The sequence below is a fragment of the Pantherophis guttatus genome, chromosome 5 (assembly GCF_059756535.1).
Source record: "Pantherophis guttatus breed Tessera chromosome 5, ASM5975653v1, whole genome shotgun sequence".
NCBI classification, from domain to species: Eukaryota; Metazoa; Chordata; class Lepidosauria; order Squamata; family Colubridae; genus Pantherophis; species Pantherophis guttatus.
In genome coordinates, this window is record NC_142067.1 from 27,197,242 (window position 1) to 27,214,285 (window position 17,044).

Below are 17,044 nucleotides of genomic sequence, written 5' to 3' on the forward strand. Positions count from 1 at the left end.
AACTAATTCAGAAATAGAGAGTACACAATATAGCATGAAATTCCTTTTCTTTCCCAAACATCACTTAAAACATTCAAAGAGATAAAGGATCAGAGGAACATCCCGTAGCACTTCTCCCTAAAAAGTGATAGCTTTCCTCTATTAAAACATCTAGATCTTTAAAATAATGAAAAAGTGGGTCTACCTATTCTCTCTCCTACCATAAGTTTACCTTCAAAGAATTAAATTACACAAAGAGTTTGCTGAATACGGATTTAAAAAATCCGAGACAAAGCACATTTTCTTACCTAAATTTTATTTCAGTTACAATATTTGTACAGTACATACACTTCAATTCATTGGACAGATAAGATACTTTCGATTTTTTGACATTCCAATCCGCAGTAGGCATGAAATACTTGTTATTCTCCATTTTGAAAACAAAGTATATTTGAGCCACACTACTAAGTACATATATTTAACCACGTTTAAATAATTATGATAGCCAAAGAATTACTTGCTATTTAGTCAAATTTGTTTGCAGTTTGTTACCTGAGCTGGTGGATGCCGGAGATTTGCTGCGTCGGGATGGACCTGGGCTCTTGGTGGCGCTCCGACGTGGTGTTGAAGCTATTTTGGTATAGGAAGTAGATTTCACTACACGACATTCTGAAAGTCAGACAAATAACATTACGTTAGTATCCTGACCAGCATTCTTATTTCTGTCACAATATGATTTATAGAAAGATCTTGAAAGTATTCCTTGCTGTCCTTTATAAAAGAGTGGAAATCAAAGCCCATGACTTTCCCAGCTTCTGTTGTGCAATCCAGATGACATTGGTGCCCTAATTACCAAAATTCAAATTTTCTTTAAAGGATCCTAGAAGAAACAACTTAAAAATGAAAGCATTTGAAGAAACTCTCCTGCAGATAAATGGACACACGAACATAAATCTGAATAACCGTGTCTTCCAGTCCTCCAGCTCATCATTCGGTTTTGCAGTCATGTGTGAAGTACAACCAAGTATATCTGAAAGGATGTATCTGAAATTTATTTGCATATATCAAGAAAAACCTAATGTCAGGTGTGCCTCCTTTCAGTACTCAAGAAAGAAAAACCCTGACTCCATTTTCATAGAGAACAGTATTTTTACTGAGTATGAACTGAATGCAACCAAAGAAAAGCAAGGTCTGAGGCAATAGGCGCAAAAATCACATATAGAAAGCATCCTTAAAACCCTCCCCCCAATTGTCCAGTTAGGATTATCCAATCCACATCTCCCCCATGGGTCATGTGGGGTGCAGCTTCCAATGGTGCCATTCTCCTGGTATACCACGACGGTTGACCTTGAGTGGTTATCAGTGTTCTTCCCAGCTGCATAGAAAATGCTGAGGAAAACTTTATCCCCTCTTCTCTACCAGCTCACTTCCCCCCTCCCAAACATTCAAACAGCTCCCCCTCCCCCGTTACAATGGCAGCCGAGCAATCAAGCAATCAAAAGGCAGAGGTTGACACCTATAAGTCCTTCTGTCTGTTAACAATATTTTAAGAAAAATATGTTTATTTTTCCTACATAATTTGGTGAATGGCAGCTCACAATAAAACACACAATGTGTATCATGGGCAGGACTAGACTATTTTAGATTTTCATGACAGATGATAAAAATCAATGAGGAAATAAAACTGCCCTTCCACTTGAGAACAACTCTGTGTCTATAAATGTGTTGAAAGCTACACCTGCAAAATGGATCTTTGACTAAAAGTTGAAGAAATCAAGTTTTCCCAGAAAGCTGATAATATGTAGTCATAAAATACTTCTCAAATAGAGGACTGATGGGAAAAAATGTGTAATTGGGGAAATGGGTCCAAGTTGAGTCACTTGAAAAAAAATCATAAAATATAAAGTTTACTTTGGGGCAAGTTAATCACAGATCCTTTTGTCTGGTTCTTGTATGATATCTAGTTCAGGTGGTTTAGATTCCATCTAAGAGTAGATTCCGCATCTATGCCATCTAAGGGTTGTGAGAGTTTATTTATTATTATTTGGCATATGAGGAGAACATGGCAGAAGAGAAGTAAACATGGTAGTGGCCTCATAACTGGATGTCCAATTCAGTTATCCAGGCGATTGCCTCTGGCAATGCTTCATGTAGATCTTCTAGACCAGGGGTCTCCAACCTTGGTAACTTTATGACTTGTGGACTTCAAATCCCAGAATTCCTCAGCCAGCATGCACATTGAAGTTGAAGGTCACAAGTCATAAAGTTGCCAAAGTTGGAGACCCCTATTCTAGACAACCATGTATGTTGTGGGCAATCTTGCAGTATATTTAATAGGGGGCTCTGGCAGTGCTTAATCCTTAATACCTTGCCTTAGGTGACTGGGCTGGATGGTTAGGAAAACTCTGCTGGTAATACCTAGTTGGGCGTATTGTTTTGATTTGGAGCATCAAGATTTTAAATAGTTAAATATCACATTATGCCATCCAGAGACATAGTTGTGGGTGACCATATAAGTCATTTAAATAAATAAGTAAATAAATAATTACATAATTAAAGTGATCTTAATTGTTAACTGTGGAGGTTATCATCATTTTCCTTTACTAGGGTCAGATCACTTTCTGGTCTAAATGCAATCGATTACCATCCATTTCCTCCATGGGGCCAAATTCATTCGGATGGTCTGCCTTTATGGACCAAACTAGTTTCAAGTGGGTGCTTGGAGAGTTCTCCAATAATCTAGTGCAGGAGCTGTCAAACTCGCAGTTCATGGGCCGGATGGCCACACCCACGCCTAGTTTAGCGAAGTGGGAAAAGGTCCCGATACGTCACGTGACACTACCGTGACGACACAAGTTTAATACCCCTGATCTAGTGGGTGAAAGTCCTGGTCATCATTGACAAGAAGTGGCATGTGGAGCTATTGATGAAGTTGCTTTTAAGTAGTCTCTCTTTGCCTGCTGATCATAAGTATGTCCTTTATTTTTGGATAACTCTTCTGGAAGGTATTTGGAGTATGATACCACCAAATCTGTGTCACTTTAGGTATTTTATTTTTGAATTGTTTTGTGTTTTGCCTTTTTTGGCAAGCCATTATGAAGGAATGTAGACCTGGCCTTGGGAATGGGAAAAGAATAAGTCAACAGTTAATGAGGACTTTCAGAAAAAAATATTTAGTCTGAAGAAAGAGGAAGGTATAACAAAGAAACTCAAAATAACCCTTTCTTTATTTTGTTTGTCATAAGATGGAACAGAGAAAAACTAACATTTTATCATGATTTTGTTATTCTTAGAATTCCTGCTGTGTCTGTTTCACAACCTTGTGTATCTCAAAGGGTTGACTTAAGTCTCAAAAGCCCCTCCCTCATTGGAGAGGCATCAGGCCTAGGGTTTCCAGTTAGCTGAACAGGCAGAGGAGAACATGAACAATTGAAACGGCGGACACACTAACTTGCTTAGCTTTCTTGGCATTGGTGATAAAAAATACAATGAAAAACAAAAAAAAACACCAAAGTATTTATGCCTTTCTGTATATTAAATTACTTTTTCCAGCATCAGAAAGACTCATTTCTCAAATGTGCTAGAGATTAGGAGGCAAATGACTTCAGTTTGTTAAGGTTTTGTTAATTTCAGGTAATAGCACACACAAGTTTGAGGGTACTAATTAAGGTCATGGAGCAGAGCTTGTTAACTTGTGGTTAGCATTTACTAGGAAAGGGCTGTGCTGCAGAAGAAAGCTGCTCAGGAAGAGATTCTTTGTAGATATAGGTTGTCCTTGAGTTATGACTGATTATTTTATGTATACACACACACACACACACACACACACAGAGAGAGAGAGAGAGAGAGAGAGAGAGAGAGAGAGAGAGAGAGAGAGAGAGAGAGAGAGAGAGAGCCATTGTAAATAGCTGCACCCTCACACACACACACACACATGGCCACATGTTGGGCAAATCAGCTTTATGACCCTTGGGGTACTCTGCATTCACATAACCATTATTTGTGATGTTCTTCATTGATTTCTGGAGTTTTTTGCTCTGTCAAAAACCATCCATTCAAATGAATGGGTCAGCTTAATAACCTCAGCGTTTGCTTAATGATCACCACAAAAAAGGGACAAAATATTACTTTCAGTCACAATGGGTATCTCCAATTATAACTGTAATGACTTACAACCAGATTTTTGGTCAAATTATGGTCATAGGATGAGGACTAACTACTCAAAAAGCCAGAAGATATTTGATGTTAAGGGTATGCCTAGGCCAGACAGAAGACTTTAGAACAAAACAAAGGTCATGCCCTCCTTTTACCAGACATTGATATCCTAATCGGATGTAGAACATGATGGCTCATCTTTGAATGCCCTGCTATCTGCAAAACAAGTTAAAGGTAAAGGTTCCCCTCACACATATGTGCTAATCGTTCCCGACTCTAGGGGGCGGTGCTCATCTCCATTTCAAAGCCGAAGAGTCAGCGCTGTCCGAAGATGTCTCTGTGGTCATGTGGCCAGCATGACTAAACACCAAAGGCGCATGGAACACTGTTACCTTCCCACCAAAGTGGTCCCTATTTTTCTACTTGCATTTTTTACATGCTTTCGAACTGCTAGGTTGGCAGAACCTAGGACAAGTAACGGGAGCTCACCCCGTTACACGGCACTAGGGATTCGAACCACTGAACTGCCGAACTTTTGATCAACAAGCTCAGCGTCTTAGCCACTGAGACTCTTAAATTAAATTAAATTATTAAATGGTATTTAATAATACCAAGGCATTATTAAAACATCAACAACAATGGGATACACAACTAACAAACAAGTACAACTACAGTGTAAGAAAGAAACTCAAAATAACCCACCTTGATTTTTTTTGTTTGGTATAATAGGAAGTGGAGAGAAACTCTGACCATTTTTCCAGATTTTGTTATTCTATACTACAACAATAAAAAGCATTGTTGGAATTCCTGCTGCGCCTGTTTCCTGTCCTGACCTACCAAGAAAATCGGACAGTTGCCGAGTCTGTTTAGATCAATGTTTCTCAACTGCGATAACTTTAAGATGTGTGGACTTCACACATTCTTCTAGCTAGCATGAAGTTGAAGAGAGTTAAAGTGCACATATCTTAAAGTTGTCAAAACTGAGAACTGAGAATTGTATATTTCCTTTTGCAGAATCCAGAAAGGCAGAAGAAAAATAAAGAAAAACCTAAGAACATTACAGTATCAGTTAAGTCTGTAAAAGCAATTTAAAAGGCAAAGTTATGCTTTCAAGTCTTTCTTAAAAGCAGAGACTGGGAGCCAATCTTAACTTGGACAGAATACATTCGGAATCAAGATTTATGTAGAAGAGGTTCAACCAGCTAATGAGAAGGCGTGCTGTTTGGAAGAAACACTTGAGGGGAAAATCCTCAAGAAAACGTCAAGAATGTTATGTTAAACGAAGAAATATTGGGTCACAAAATTATACAAAAGCTGAAATGTATTGTTCAAGAACTTCAGAAACCAGGTTGCCTTTTGTAATTTTCTAAGCATTAAAAACAAATAATTGCCTAGGCTAGATACGTATATCATGTTTTATATGCTATAAGGAACGTTCTTCATTTGTTTTTAATTATACATTCAGTGGCATATAGCAGAATGAAGCAACTTGCTGCATGCAATATGAGAAGGAAAGAACAACTAAAACTTGAATCTGAAGAAAGACCTGAAGTTTGATTCTTGGGATATTTAAAATGGTCAGAATGTCCTCCTCCTGCACCAGCTTTTTAAAAATATGTATATAATGTATGTTCATTTGAGGCCCATTCCTGAAAATTTCTTCTCACCACATTTTGTGCCAACAAAATTCTTCTCCATTGAGCAAAAATGCAAATGATGTACATAATCTTTGAAATATCTACATTGATATCACAATATACAAAAGAGTATATTAAAACTGAGCACATTAAAATTAAGACATAAACATACTCAAAGTGTAGGACACCCGCCAATAGTCATCCTTTCCCTGTTTGCTAATCTAATATAAACTTTATACTCACAAACCCAATGTGGACTATGTTTTGGATACTGAACCTAAATTTAGTTGTCTTTTTCTTTCTTTTATATTGCCTAAGGAAAAATACTGAGGCACTCTAAAATTGGAGAGTTTGCATATTATTCTGCCACTTTTTAGCAGGTCTTGTTAAATAACATTGCCCTAATTTTTACTTTATTCAAACTAAAAAGCTAAATGTTCCTTTTCTTATTTTTCTTGGCAGCAAATTCAGATATGAGATCAGTAATGACATTCTCCTTCCAAGACTCCATTCTACAGAGTGAATAGATAATGATAGTCTTGATTGCAGCACTGGGAAAAGTAATTTATTTTTAATCAATTACAATTTGGACAAAGTTCTCTGTCCTTCACAATTTGAAATGGAAACATACAAAGGTGAAATGCTATGATAATATTTAGAAAAATGTCAACCAATTTCTAATACTATATTTTAATATTATAGGAGTTTAAAAACATTCTTCCATTTGCTTATTATATAAGAGAAATGTAAAATATTTTAGTTTTAAGGGAGGAGAGGTTTGGGTATTTTACAAAATCATCAGTATCCATCTCCAATGAATCCATATTCAGAGTGGTCTGTCCAATCTGATAAGAAAGCTACATGAAAATTAAATGGTGTTTCTTCAGCTCAATTGTAAGTCCTTTATATAACATTATATGTTTCCACCTTGAAAGTCGAGGATCAGTCCCATGTATAAATTTTTCAACTTCAATGTAACAGGAACTTTAGCTGGTAGAAATTTAGTTCATCTCCCAGACCCTCTAATAAGATTGGAAACTAACTTAATAAGCTATATATTAGTTAAACTTAATAAGCTATATATTAGTTAAATATTCAGCTCAAAGAACACCAAGGCTCAAGTGGGTGGGTCAGTGGTGACCCAAAATACTGAGTAATGTTTGATCTTTTTATTCTAATTTGCTAGCTGACAATGCCCATTCAAAAAAATAATAATCTGTTCATTTCAAATAATGAATTATGCTTGCATGGAGGCTTCTGCCCCCACAGACTTTGGCAATAGCCCCCTTACCCATCCCCCTTCAAATATGTTCTCTGAGGCAGTTTCAACCATATGGGCCAGTACAAGACAAAGGAGACGTCATACAATCTTCTACCCTACTGGCTGTAGAAAGTATAGAGAAGATCTTTGATTGAGAGAAGGAAGAACTGTTATCAATGCAGGAAACAGATCAACATGTCAACATTAAGTCATATAAAGAGAAATGTAAAAAAATGTCTCAGAAAAGAACCACCCTAATTCTAAAGAAAATAAGAGAGGGATGAGGGAAAGATATTCAGATTTACTATAATGTTCTAATAAAACTAATGTTAGAACTATGAGGCATCTCTTTCGTAGTATGGTCTATCTTGTAAGGATGACACTGGCTTATCCAGGGGTCGGATTGAAAAATTTTAGCAACCGGTTCTCTCCCTGGTTGCTGTGTGGGCATGGCCATGGGGGCCTGGCTAATCAGCTTCCTGCACCACCGGGGGAGGGTGTTTTCACCCTCCCCGGGCTCTGGAGGCTTTCCTCGAGCCTCCAGGAGGGCGAAAATGGCCTCCCCCAGGCTCCAGAGGCCCTCCAGAGGCCGGAAACGGGTCTGTTTCTGAACTTCGGTACATCCGGTAGGCCCATTTTTCGCCCTCCTAGAGTCTCTGCGCAGGCCCTGCACTTACCTGGCATCCAAAATGGGCTGCATGGAGAGTCCTGGGAGGGGCAGGGCAGGGCGGGTGGGGTCAGCCAGTCCTTGCAAATACTGGGTCGGCGAACCAGATTAAAATTAATATCCGTTTTGGTCTGAACCAGCTGAATCCCACCCCTGGGCTTATCCCTTGCTTTTATTTCCAACATTTTGATTGCCTTTTATAAAGCATACACTATATACATGTATAGTGTATGTATATAGTGTATGTCTTTTTTTAAAAAAGCAACTATTTTTGTATAGGCGGTATAGAAATTCAATAAAATATAAATAAATAAATATAAATATTTATACATTTTATGTTTATATAATAGGAATAATTCAACTCAATACAAAGAAGTAAGAAGTAAAATGGTCACCGCATTTTGCTACTACTATCTTAGATTAGATACATTTTCTTGGGTCCTTGCAGATGGAAAACTTTGTACCTTGTCCTTAATTGTACCATTTATGGATTCTTTTACACTCACTTTTCAAAGGTTGGGTCCTTGGCTTTTACTGCTATATATATTCCAATGAACCCTAGTGTGAACTTCAGCTTAAATTAATTCAATAGTCTGCAGAAACGACTTCAGTGAGTTCTTTGTCACTAAGAACATTCATCAATTTATCAGGTCCCGGAATTTGTTTCCTCTGAAAGTATATTTGGTTCCTTCTCTCTTGCCAGTGGAAAAGAGAACTCCTTCTTTCACCAGCCCCTTAGTATTGTTTTTATCTTTGCATATTTTACTTCTGTTTCTTTTCTTTTACTGTTATTAGCTGCCTTTCTGGAAAGCCAGAGAATGAAGAGATTCTCATAAGGTCAGGTTTAATTTGACTTGGGTGGACCAGCATGGAGACTTTCAATCATCACCTTGCATAAATAACCTTTCTTAGTCAGAAGTTGTCAGTTTTTTGTCCCAGTGTTAAAGCTCCCAAAAAATGGCTCATTTAAGAACCATTCACAACTGTGATGATTATGAAAAAATAACTTTGGGACTTATCCTTGCATTAGTGGTGCGTGGTGGCGCAGTGGTTAGAATGTAGTACTGCAGGTTACTTCTGCTGACTTCTGGTTTGCCAGCAGTTTGGAGTTCGATTCTCATCAGCTCAAGCTTGATTCAGCCTTCCATCCTTCCAAGGTCAGTAAAATGAGGACCCAGATTGTTGGGGACAATATGTTAAATCACTTAGAGAGGGCTGTAAAGCACTGTGAAGCAGTATATACAGCATATCTAACTGCTATTGCTATTTACGACCTTTGCAGGTGTGCAAAACAAAGGAAAGCTGAAATAAGATCATAAATATGCATGTAGTGTAACCTTACGATGCAATCCTTTCAGCAGCCCCAAGAAGGTTCTTCACCTATTTGCACTTTGATTCAGGTGATTCTGAGGATACAGACGAACCCCCCAAGTGGCTCTCACAGTGCTAATGATCAGATAAGTGCAAACAATATAAATCTCTCCATTCTCCACCAGTTAGTTAGAACCAAGGAAGCTTCTTGAATGATAGGTAAAATGTTTTCAAAAGAAAAAAAAACAAGAAAATCCGTTGTCTTTTAAGGGGAAAAAAAAGCATTTTTGGCACTACCTGTAAATCAATTTCACATACTCTCTGCCATTACCAATGAATAATGAACAGGTGACTACTTTGTATTACTGATTTTCTAGATATCTAACCAATTTATCTCTTTAATGACCTGTAAAAATCTTGCCCTGCTTTATTCTTCCAAACTTCCACTTTTCTCTTGATTATTTTATTGATTATGTTATGTTTAAATCCACTTTGGCTTACCAAAAACTAAATTCTTTCTTAAATTGGACCTTTTAAAAAATTAATTTGGCTTTGACTGCAATTTTAATATGTCCTTATGTCTACATTTAATTAATCTTGTTTATCCTAGAACCAGCTGTCAGTTGCTACCTGGCTCTTGTCTGGCTTTTATTTCTGTAAAGCTTGTTCAAATCTTTCTTACCAGAGGGAGACAAAGAGTTATTTTAGAGATGCATGCAGTCATTTTTATGGAAACAACTGCAAATAATAAATATTTCTTGCACACAGCAGTTTAGGATTTATATAAGATGGGCTACTGCAAAAGATGCAACATTCTAAATTGTTCTTGTACTGCTGACTCTATAAGAAATATAAATTTGCGTGAAATCACTGAAAATTATTGCCGAAGAAAATATGAAACATTTAGTACAGACAATAAATAGACAACACACGAAGATTAAAATAGGGTTCAGCAGTAACATAAAAATAATGGGAACAGTAACATTAGAGAGGAAGACTTTATAATTCCTTAGAATGTGCACACATAGAGTGTCCCAGTACTGAAGTTTCCTTTGAATTGTTCTTTTCACAATTAATATTATAACCCTTTTTAAATAAACCATCTAATGTAAATAAATGGAATAAAATCTTGGTAGGGAAACTGAATGAATATTTGATTTCCTCCATCACCACCTGCCTTATATGGTTTTCCAAGAGAACAAAAAACTTATTTGTAAACATGGATCAGAACCTGTCACTGAACATCTGCTAAGTTAAAATCTAAACGTAATCCTCAACCATCTCCTGCTTTTTTCTGTGACAGGGATTAATTTCTGGAATTGCCTCAAGGATATTGAAAACTGATTTCTCATAGATGAAGACAGTTTCTTGGCTCTGAAAACATATGAGCTATAAAGATAAACCACTGAGAAGATCAAAACTGTTCTCTGTTATTGAAAAATCATTTAATTGTAAGCGTTAGGATGCCATTTCTGCTACTGTTGGGATGTCATCTATAATAGAGCAATAATTTTTCAGTGTCTGAAGGGCAATAAGAAATAGATTGCTTAGGCAACGCACAACTTGGTTTTTAGTTGCTATGAAATATGGAATATTTTCCCCATATTTAAGCATTTTTAAAAGAGGGATTTCAATTAAAATATATTACCATTGCATTTTTATGTTTCTGGACACACTATCATTGTCTAGTGCCAACAGAAAAATTCTTAAAACTAATGCTACTTTTATGGATATTAGATTATGTATAGGACTAACAAAACCGGGTTGCAAAAACTCAAGACAATCACTAGATGCAGCATACGATAGAGTTTTTCCTTTGGTACCACCTAATGGTTATCTGGATTTGTAACACTTGTTATAGGAAGGATTCCAGACTTAACTATATTTATTTATTTTCTTCCATTCAATTGTGCCTGGATAAGTCCCTGTAGTTTTCTTGGCAAGAGTTCCAGAACTGTTTGCCATTGCTCCCTTGGTAGGACTGAAAAAAAATGACTGGCCCAAGGTCACACAGTTAGGTCTGTATCCAAGGTGGACTAGAACTTGCCCTCTCACGATTTCTAGCCTGATGCCTTAACCACTATACCAAACGAGCTCTACTGTATAATTGAATTAGATGACTTTCAATCAACAGGACTTGATTTGTCTCACTCATAACAATGGATCTAACCAAGGTTCATAGGTTAAAAAAACTGTTTACACAAATGTCGAAGATTCTCAGTCATTCAGATAGAATTGTCTGGAAGTTGAATCCTGACCAATGGACTTATTTTCTTGTTGGCTTGAGATGTTTCACTGCCCATCCAAGCAACTGGATAAACAAGTTGGCTAGGGGAATCTGAGTAGGAGGAGAGGTGTTGGAATGTACCACTCCTAACTTTCTTAGGGGTATTTCTGCACCAACTTCAGGGTTTCTTCCCCTAAATGTTTGGGGGAAAATTCTAAGTCATCCAAGTATCTAGGTGTTGAATCATGCACTTTTGAATTTCTGAAGTTTATATTTGTTTATATAAATGTTCTACTTATTGAAGCATTATAGGCTAGTAAATTATAAGCTTTTTGGCTTTAAGATAAAAAACAGTAATATTTACAACGTATAAATGGGCACATACTTAAAACCACTTCATAAAATCTTGGTTTTGAAAGCATATTCAAGCTAATATCTACACTTGTTATAGTGAATATTTTTTGTGTGTAGATGTCAGAGGAACCTGGAATTCACCCCAAATTTCAATTAATGAGTTCTACATTTTGACCTAGAAAATGTTTGAGCTACAGAATCAGTGGGAACTGCTTTGGGTGATCAGCTTATCTCTATGGCTTCAGTTATGACTAATTCTTTGTAAATAAAAGTTTTTGAGTCTTTTAAAATATGGAGATTTCTTACGTAAAAGTTCAGAGCAAGTTGAAACTAGAATCCAACATTAAAGTTCAAGAATCACATATATTATCCAGCTTCAAAAGTATAAAGTGCATATAAAACAAAAAAAGAGAAACTACATTAATTCATTACAAGTCTGCAAATGACTTTAAAAAAAAAAGCAGACAAAGTAAATCAACCAGTCAATCACAGTCAGCCAGGATATGTGAAAAGATGCAAATTATGTTTTTTGGTCAGTTGACAACCATATATAGTAAATCTGGATCTTATGAATTTTCAGATACTTTAGGTTTTGAAAGTGCAATTTTTTAAATATTGGTAATGTTATAGTTAAAATACTTAAAATTTGGGAGCCTCCCAGAGTTGACTGAAAAATGAGTGTCTATATTAATGTTTTAAATAAATAAATACTGAAGAATAAATTACCCCAGCCTCAAAAGTTTAAAATGATGCAGTCCTCTCAAAACACTGGTTATGTATTCATTTTTCTTTCTTTCTTTTTTTATCAGACATTTAATTCAGGTATCTTATTAATCAATGACCACAATTTCTCAAATATTTAGATTTGTATCAAAAAATTGAAGTAAACTTTAATATTGGAGCATATATAAAATTATGTGCTACAAAGAGAACATTTTAAATATGAAGGGGAAGTATAGAAAGCCTTGTAGTAAACTAAAAATGAATTAATAAAATTAATTTTTAATTGCCAAATTTTAGGTGGGATTACATCAAAATTATCTTCGAGACCACCTTCTACCACATAGCTCCCAGCGACCGGTAAGATCCCACAGAGTTGGTCTTCTCCGGGTCCCGTCAGCTAAACAATGCCGGCTGGCGGGCCCACAGGGGAGGGCCTTCTCTGTGGCTGCCCCAGCTCTCTGGAACCAGTTACCTCCTGAGGTCCGGACCACCCCCACCTTATTGGCCTTCTGAAAAGCGGTGAAGACTTGGCTATTCCAGCAGGCCTGGGGCCGTTGATCTCGTTGTTGCGATCGTGTGAGATCCGGCCATGAAAGGTGTGAATGGGTTTTAATGTTTTAATTTTAAAATGTTTTTATAATGGTTTTTTTTTTTAAATGCATTGTAAGCCGCCCTGAGTCTTCAGAGAAAGGCGGCATAGAAATTGAATTAATTAAATTAAATTAAAATTAAATTAAAATTGCTACCCAAATTTAGGATTCGTCCTCAGTGAAATTACCTGATTTAAATAAGTATCTGAATTGATCTTACTTACTTATGTTCTAATTGTATTGTACAATACTGTACCAAATACAATTATTTCCAGGGAGTAATAAAAAAGGGTGTATAAACCGTGGACTCTGGTCAATAGAAAGATGTTTCAGATTTATAAAATGAATCAGTTCCAAATAAATGTTCATCTGCTTATCTTTTAATTGCTTCGCAGTTTGTTTTATATGCAGGAAATTCTTTTTTATTTAAATTACTGGCTTGCAATGTTTCTCATTTGATTTATTATAGGTCCCAAACTGAAGAGAGAGAAAATAAATATCTCTGCTTCTTGAAGGGCAGCAGCTTGCAGAACTGTGACAATTTTAGCTGAATCTAATCTGGACCTAAGAGGGTTCAAATCAGAGGTGAAATCCAGCAATTTTTAACTTGCTATTTTTAACTTTAAAGAAGCCTGAGTTACCTTACTATCTAAGTAATAAATAGGCCAACAATTTTAATTCTAACAATCAACACCACTATGCACCAAGGGTGAAATCCAGCAGGTTCTGACAGGTTCTGGAGAATCGGTAGCGGAAATTTTGAGTAGTTCAGAGAACCGGCAAATACCACCTCTGGCTGGCCCCAGAGTGGGGTGGGAATGGAAATTTTGCAATATCCTTCCCCCAGGAGGGGAGGGAATGGAGATTTTGCAGTATCCTTCCCCTGCCACGCCCACCAAGCCACGCCCACCGAACTGGTAGGGGAAAATTTTGATTTTCACCCCTGGTTCAAATTCTTTCCCATAATATGCAAATTTGGAATTGGATTAATACAGATAAAATGTAGTGCATAACTTGAATCAACATTTTCAAGGGTTAAATCAGAAATCTGATGATTTATATTGAAAAAGCAGACTGAAAAACAGTAATTGATTTAGAGGAAACCAGAATAATTCGGCTTGAAAATACCATTGAAAGTTAACAAAACTCTGCAATTGAAATTATCTAATTTTTTTAATTTTTTATAAGGGCATCTTCATTTATCCATTAATATAAAGTAAAAAACCAAAGGCAAACTCCTTCCAAATCTAGCTAACCAAGTCTATATTATTTCTGATTGCACTCGAGATCAGATGTTAACTGATTTTTTTTTTAATATATCAAATCAATGCATGAATAGTGTGGCACTTGTGTGTCACACATTCTAAAACAAATAGAATAAAATCAATCAACTTCATGTATTTCTAACAATACACATTTTTATTAGATTACAGTCCATCATCATTCAATTATTCCATGTTGTATCTTGTTATTGCTTTTATTATTATAAAGTGCATACACTAATATTCCCCTTTCTCTTATTTCTATCACTTATTCTAACTTTTAATCATATCACATTTTGTTAAAAAAAACTATTTCTGTCTATCCTAACTTCTAATCATGTCACCCACCTAAAAGAAAAGAAGGGAAGAGAGAGAGATAATCCTAATCGCACCTAGAATCTATTTGAAGCGTTCTCCACTCAGCAATTATTTACAATTCCTACAAATGACTTAAAATGTTGAGCAAGATCAGCATTTATTTGTGAGATTCTTTCATGGCAGTTATACTATTAGCTTAAAATGGAAGTCGTTTGCTGTGTGATCAAAAATTTCCATTCAAGTTAAAAATCCAGTCCCATTGTTCTCAGATTTATAAAATTTAAAGTGGAAGGCCATATTCTGCATTTATTATGGCATTATCTTTCGAATGAAAAGAACAGAGATAATCTGCTTTTCTGAAGGACCTCCACAGAAGGCTCAGAAATAGAATTTTTAAAAGTAAAACTCTGATCACCAATACCTGTACAGTGGGCACTTTAAAAGGATGTATGAAACAGACTCAGCCTCTAAATTTGAGCACATACATTTTTGATCTGTTTTTAATTATTGGTGTGATTTTTTAAAATATCCAGATGTTGCTATTTTAGAATTAAAGCAATAGCAAGGTTTTTTAAATATCCCTGCTTTTTAGAGACACATATTTGAGTTCAAGGAAATTATTGGAATGTATTTTAAGTTCATCCCATTTAGAATAATATTTTTTTTCTGTGATTTTAGCTTTCGTCTGTTTCCTTTTGTATTTATTTTTTTAACACACACATCCAGTAGTGGGTTTCATTTACCTTCGTTACCAGTTCGGAACTGCATGTGCACACACTTGCTTTGCTTGTGTGTGGCGCTTCTGCACATGTGCAGAACTTTCTGTGCATGCACAGCTTCCATAATGATGTCTGGGTGGGTGGGCGGAGCCTCCCACCACTCCTGCTAACGGTTTGCCTGAACCAGGACGAACCGGTAGAAACCCACCACTGCACACACTCCTTTAGGAGTTTTTCTTCATGATTAACTTTTCAAAATTTAAGTCAGCCAGGTTTATTTTTATTTCCTTATTTTATTGGTCTCTGCAAGTATGCGTTTCTTTCTCTCTTCTTAGAGTTTTAATTCTGTACACTGTATTTTTTTGTTTTATAGAATATAAAAAGGCTTTATTTACACTTAATAAATTGAGCAATTTAAAACCTGTTGTTGTTTATTCAAAAGCTCATATTCATCCATAAGAGGTAGAATGGTTTGGTGATGTGTTAGCCAAATATAAATGGGTGGAAATTCAAAATCTGCTACAGGTAAGTAGTTTGTATTGACAAATGTTTTCAATTTGTGATGGGACATAAAATTACACCCACTAATTTTTCTTTACATCAGTCATTAAGTCTTTTAATAAGAGGAGAGGAGAGAAGGAAAGGAAAGGAAAGGAAAGGAAAGGAAAGGAAAGGAAAGGAAAGGAAAGGAAAGGAAAGGAAAGGAAAGGAAAGGAAAGGAATCCCTACTATGTAAAATATTTTTAAAAAATTTGAAAGCAATGATAATTTGTTTTTAATTTTAATGAAAGACAGCTTTTGCTGAATAATTTCAGAAGACATAATTCTTTTAAACCGTTTCTTTGTCTGGATGCTTATCCTTGGTGGCAAAAGAAATTCAAGTCAAAAACTTTCCAAAACCAGTAAGAGGCATTACTATGTTATGTAGCTCTATCTAAACAATGAGTAACAAGACAGAAGAGTGCTATGTCAGATGCTATTTCAGATATTTATTTTAATTACTTCACACCAAAACCATCTCAAAATTTGCTGCAATGCAGGAGAAAATTGAGGAAAGAAACAAAGCAATAAAACCAACTGTGCTACCGTAATACATCTGTTTCCAGATGGGAGTCGTTCAATTCAGCATATAATAAAAGTAGAGAAAGGCCTCTCCTGCAAATGATTTGGAAAAAATTCCAGCGATAAAGACTAGTTGAAATAAACATCAATCCTACAAAAAAGCTGCATTATGAATGCAAATAATTTAATGTATCTTCATTATACTGAGAGTTTTTAAATCCAAAATGCACACAGTAAATGAACTGCACAGGCAGTGATGCAGGCGGTAGAAGAAACCTGCCAAATAAACAGAATTCAAGCCTCCCACTTCAACACCCAACCTCCTCTGTTGGATGAAAATCTGCAGCCAAAGAGTAAATTAATCTTCTAATTTCAGAAGGCTGAAATCTTACAATGATACTACCAGCTTAGAATCAATCAGAACAGCCACAGCAGCGAAGAAAATAGAGCAGGTGGTTAAGCTTTTGATTTCCTTTTGTGGTGAAGGTCCATGTTTTCATTTTAATGAAAAGATTTCCCTTTGCCATCAGCTTTGCAGTAAGACAAAAATAATTTCATACTTAATAGAGGATCTTGCAGTGCAACAAGAAATATATCGCAGTTTCATCACATCGAATTGTCACTTATTTCTAGCTTTGCAGATTTTTCTAAAAATTCAAGTGTCATGTATAATGATCAGAGCTTTCACTTTAAATATTCAACAGTAATCCTTTAAATTTCACAAACTCCAAAAGCCAGCCAGCCTTCCTTCCTTCCTTCCTTCCTTTTCTTTTTCTAAA

General features: G+C 36.0%; 1 protein-coding gene across 2 annotated transcripts in view; it reads right to left on the minus strand.

The window, feature by feature from the left end:
• DCLK1 (doublecortin like kinase 1) overlaps positions 1–17,044 on the minus strand; it is a 160,872-nt gene that overhangs the window by 63,604 nt on the left and 80,224 nt on the right. For both annotated transcript variants that reach the window (XM_034411302.3, XM_087894775.1), the window contains exon 5: positions 532–648. In XM_034411302.3, coding sequence (XP_034267193.1) covers positions 532–648 — 117 coding nt within the window. The remainder of the gene's footprint in view (positions 1–531; positions 649–17,044) is intronic.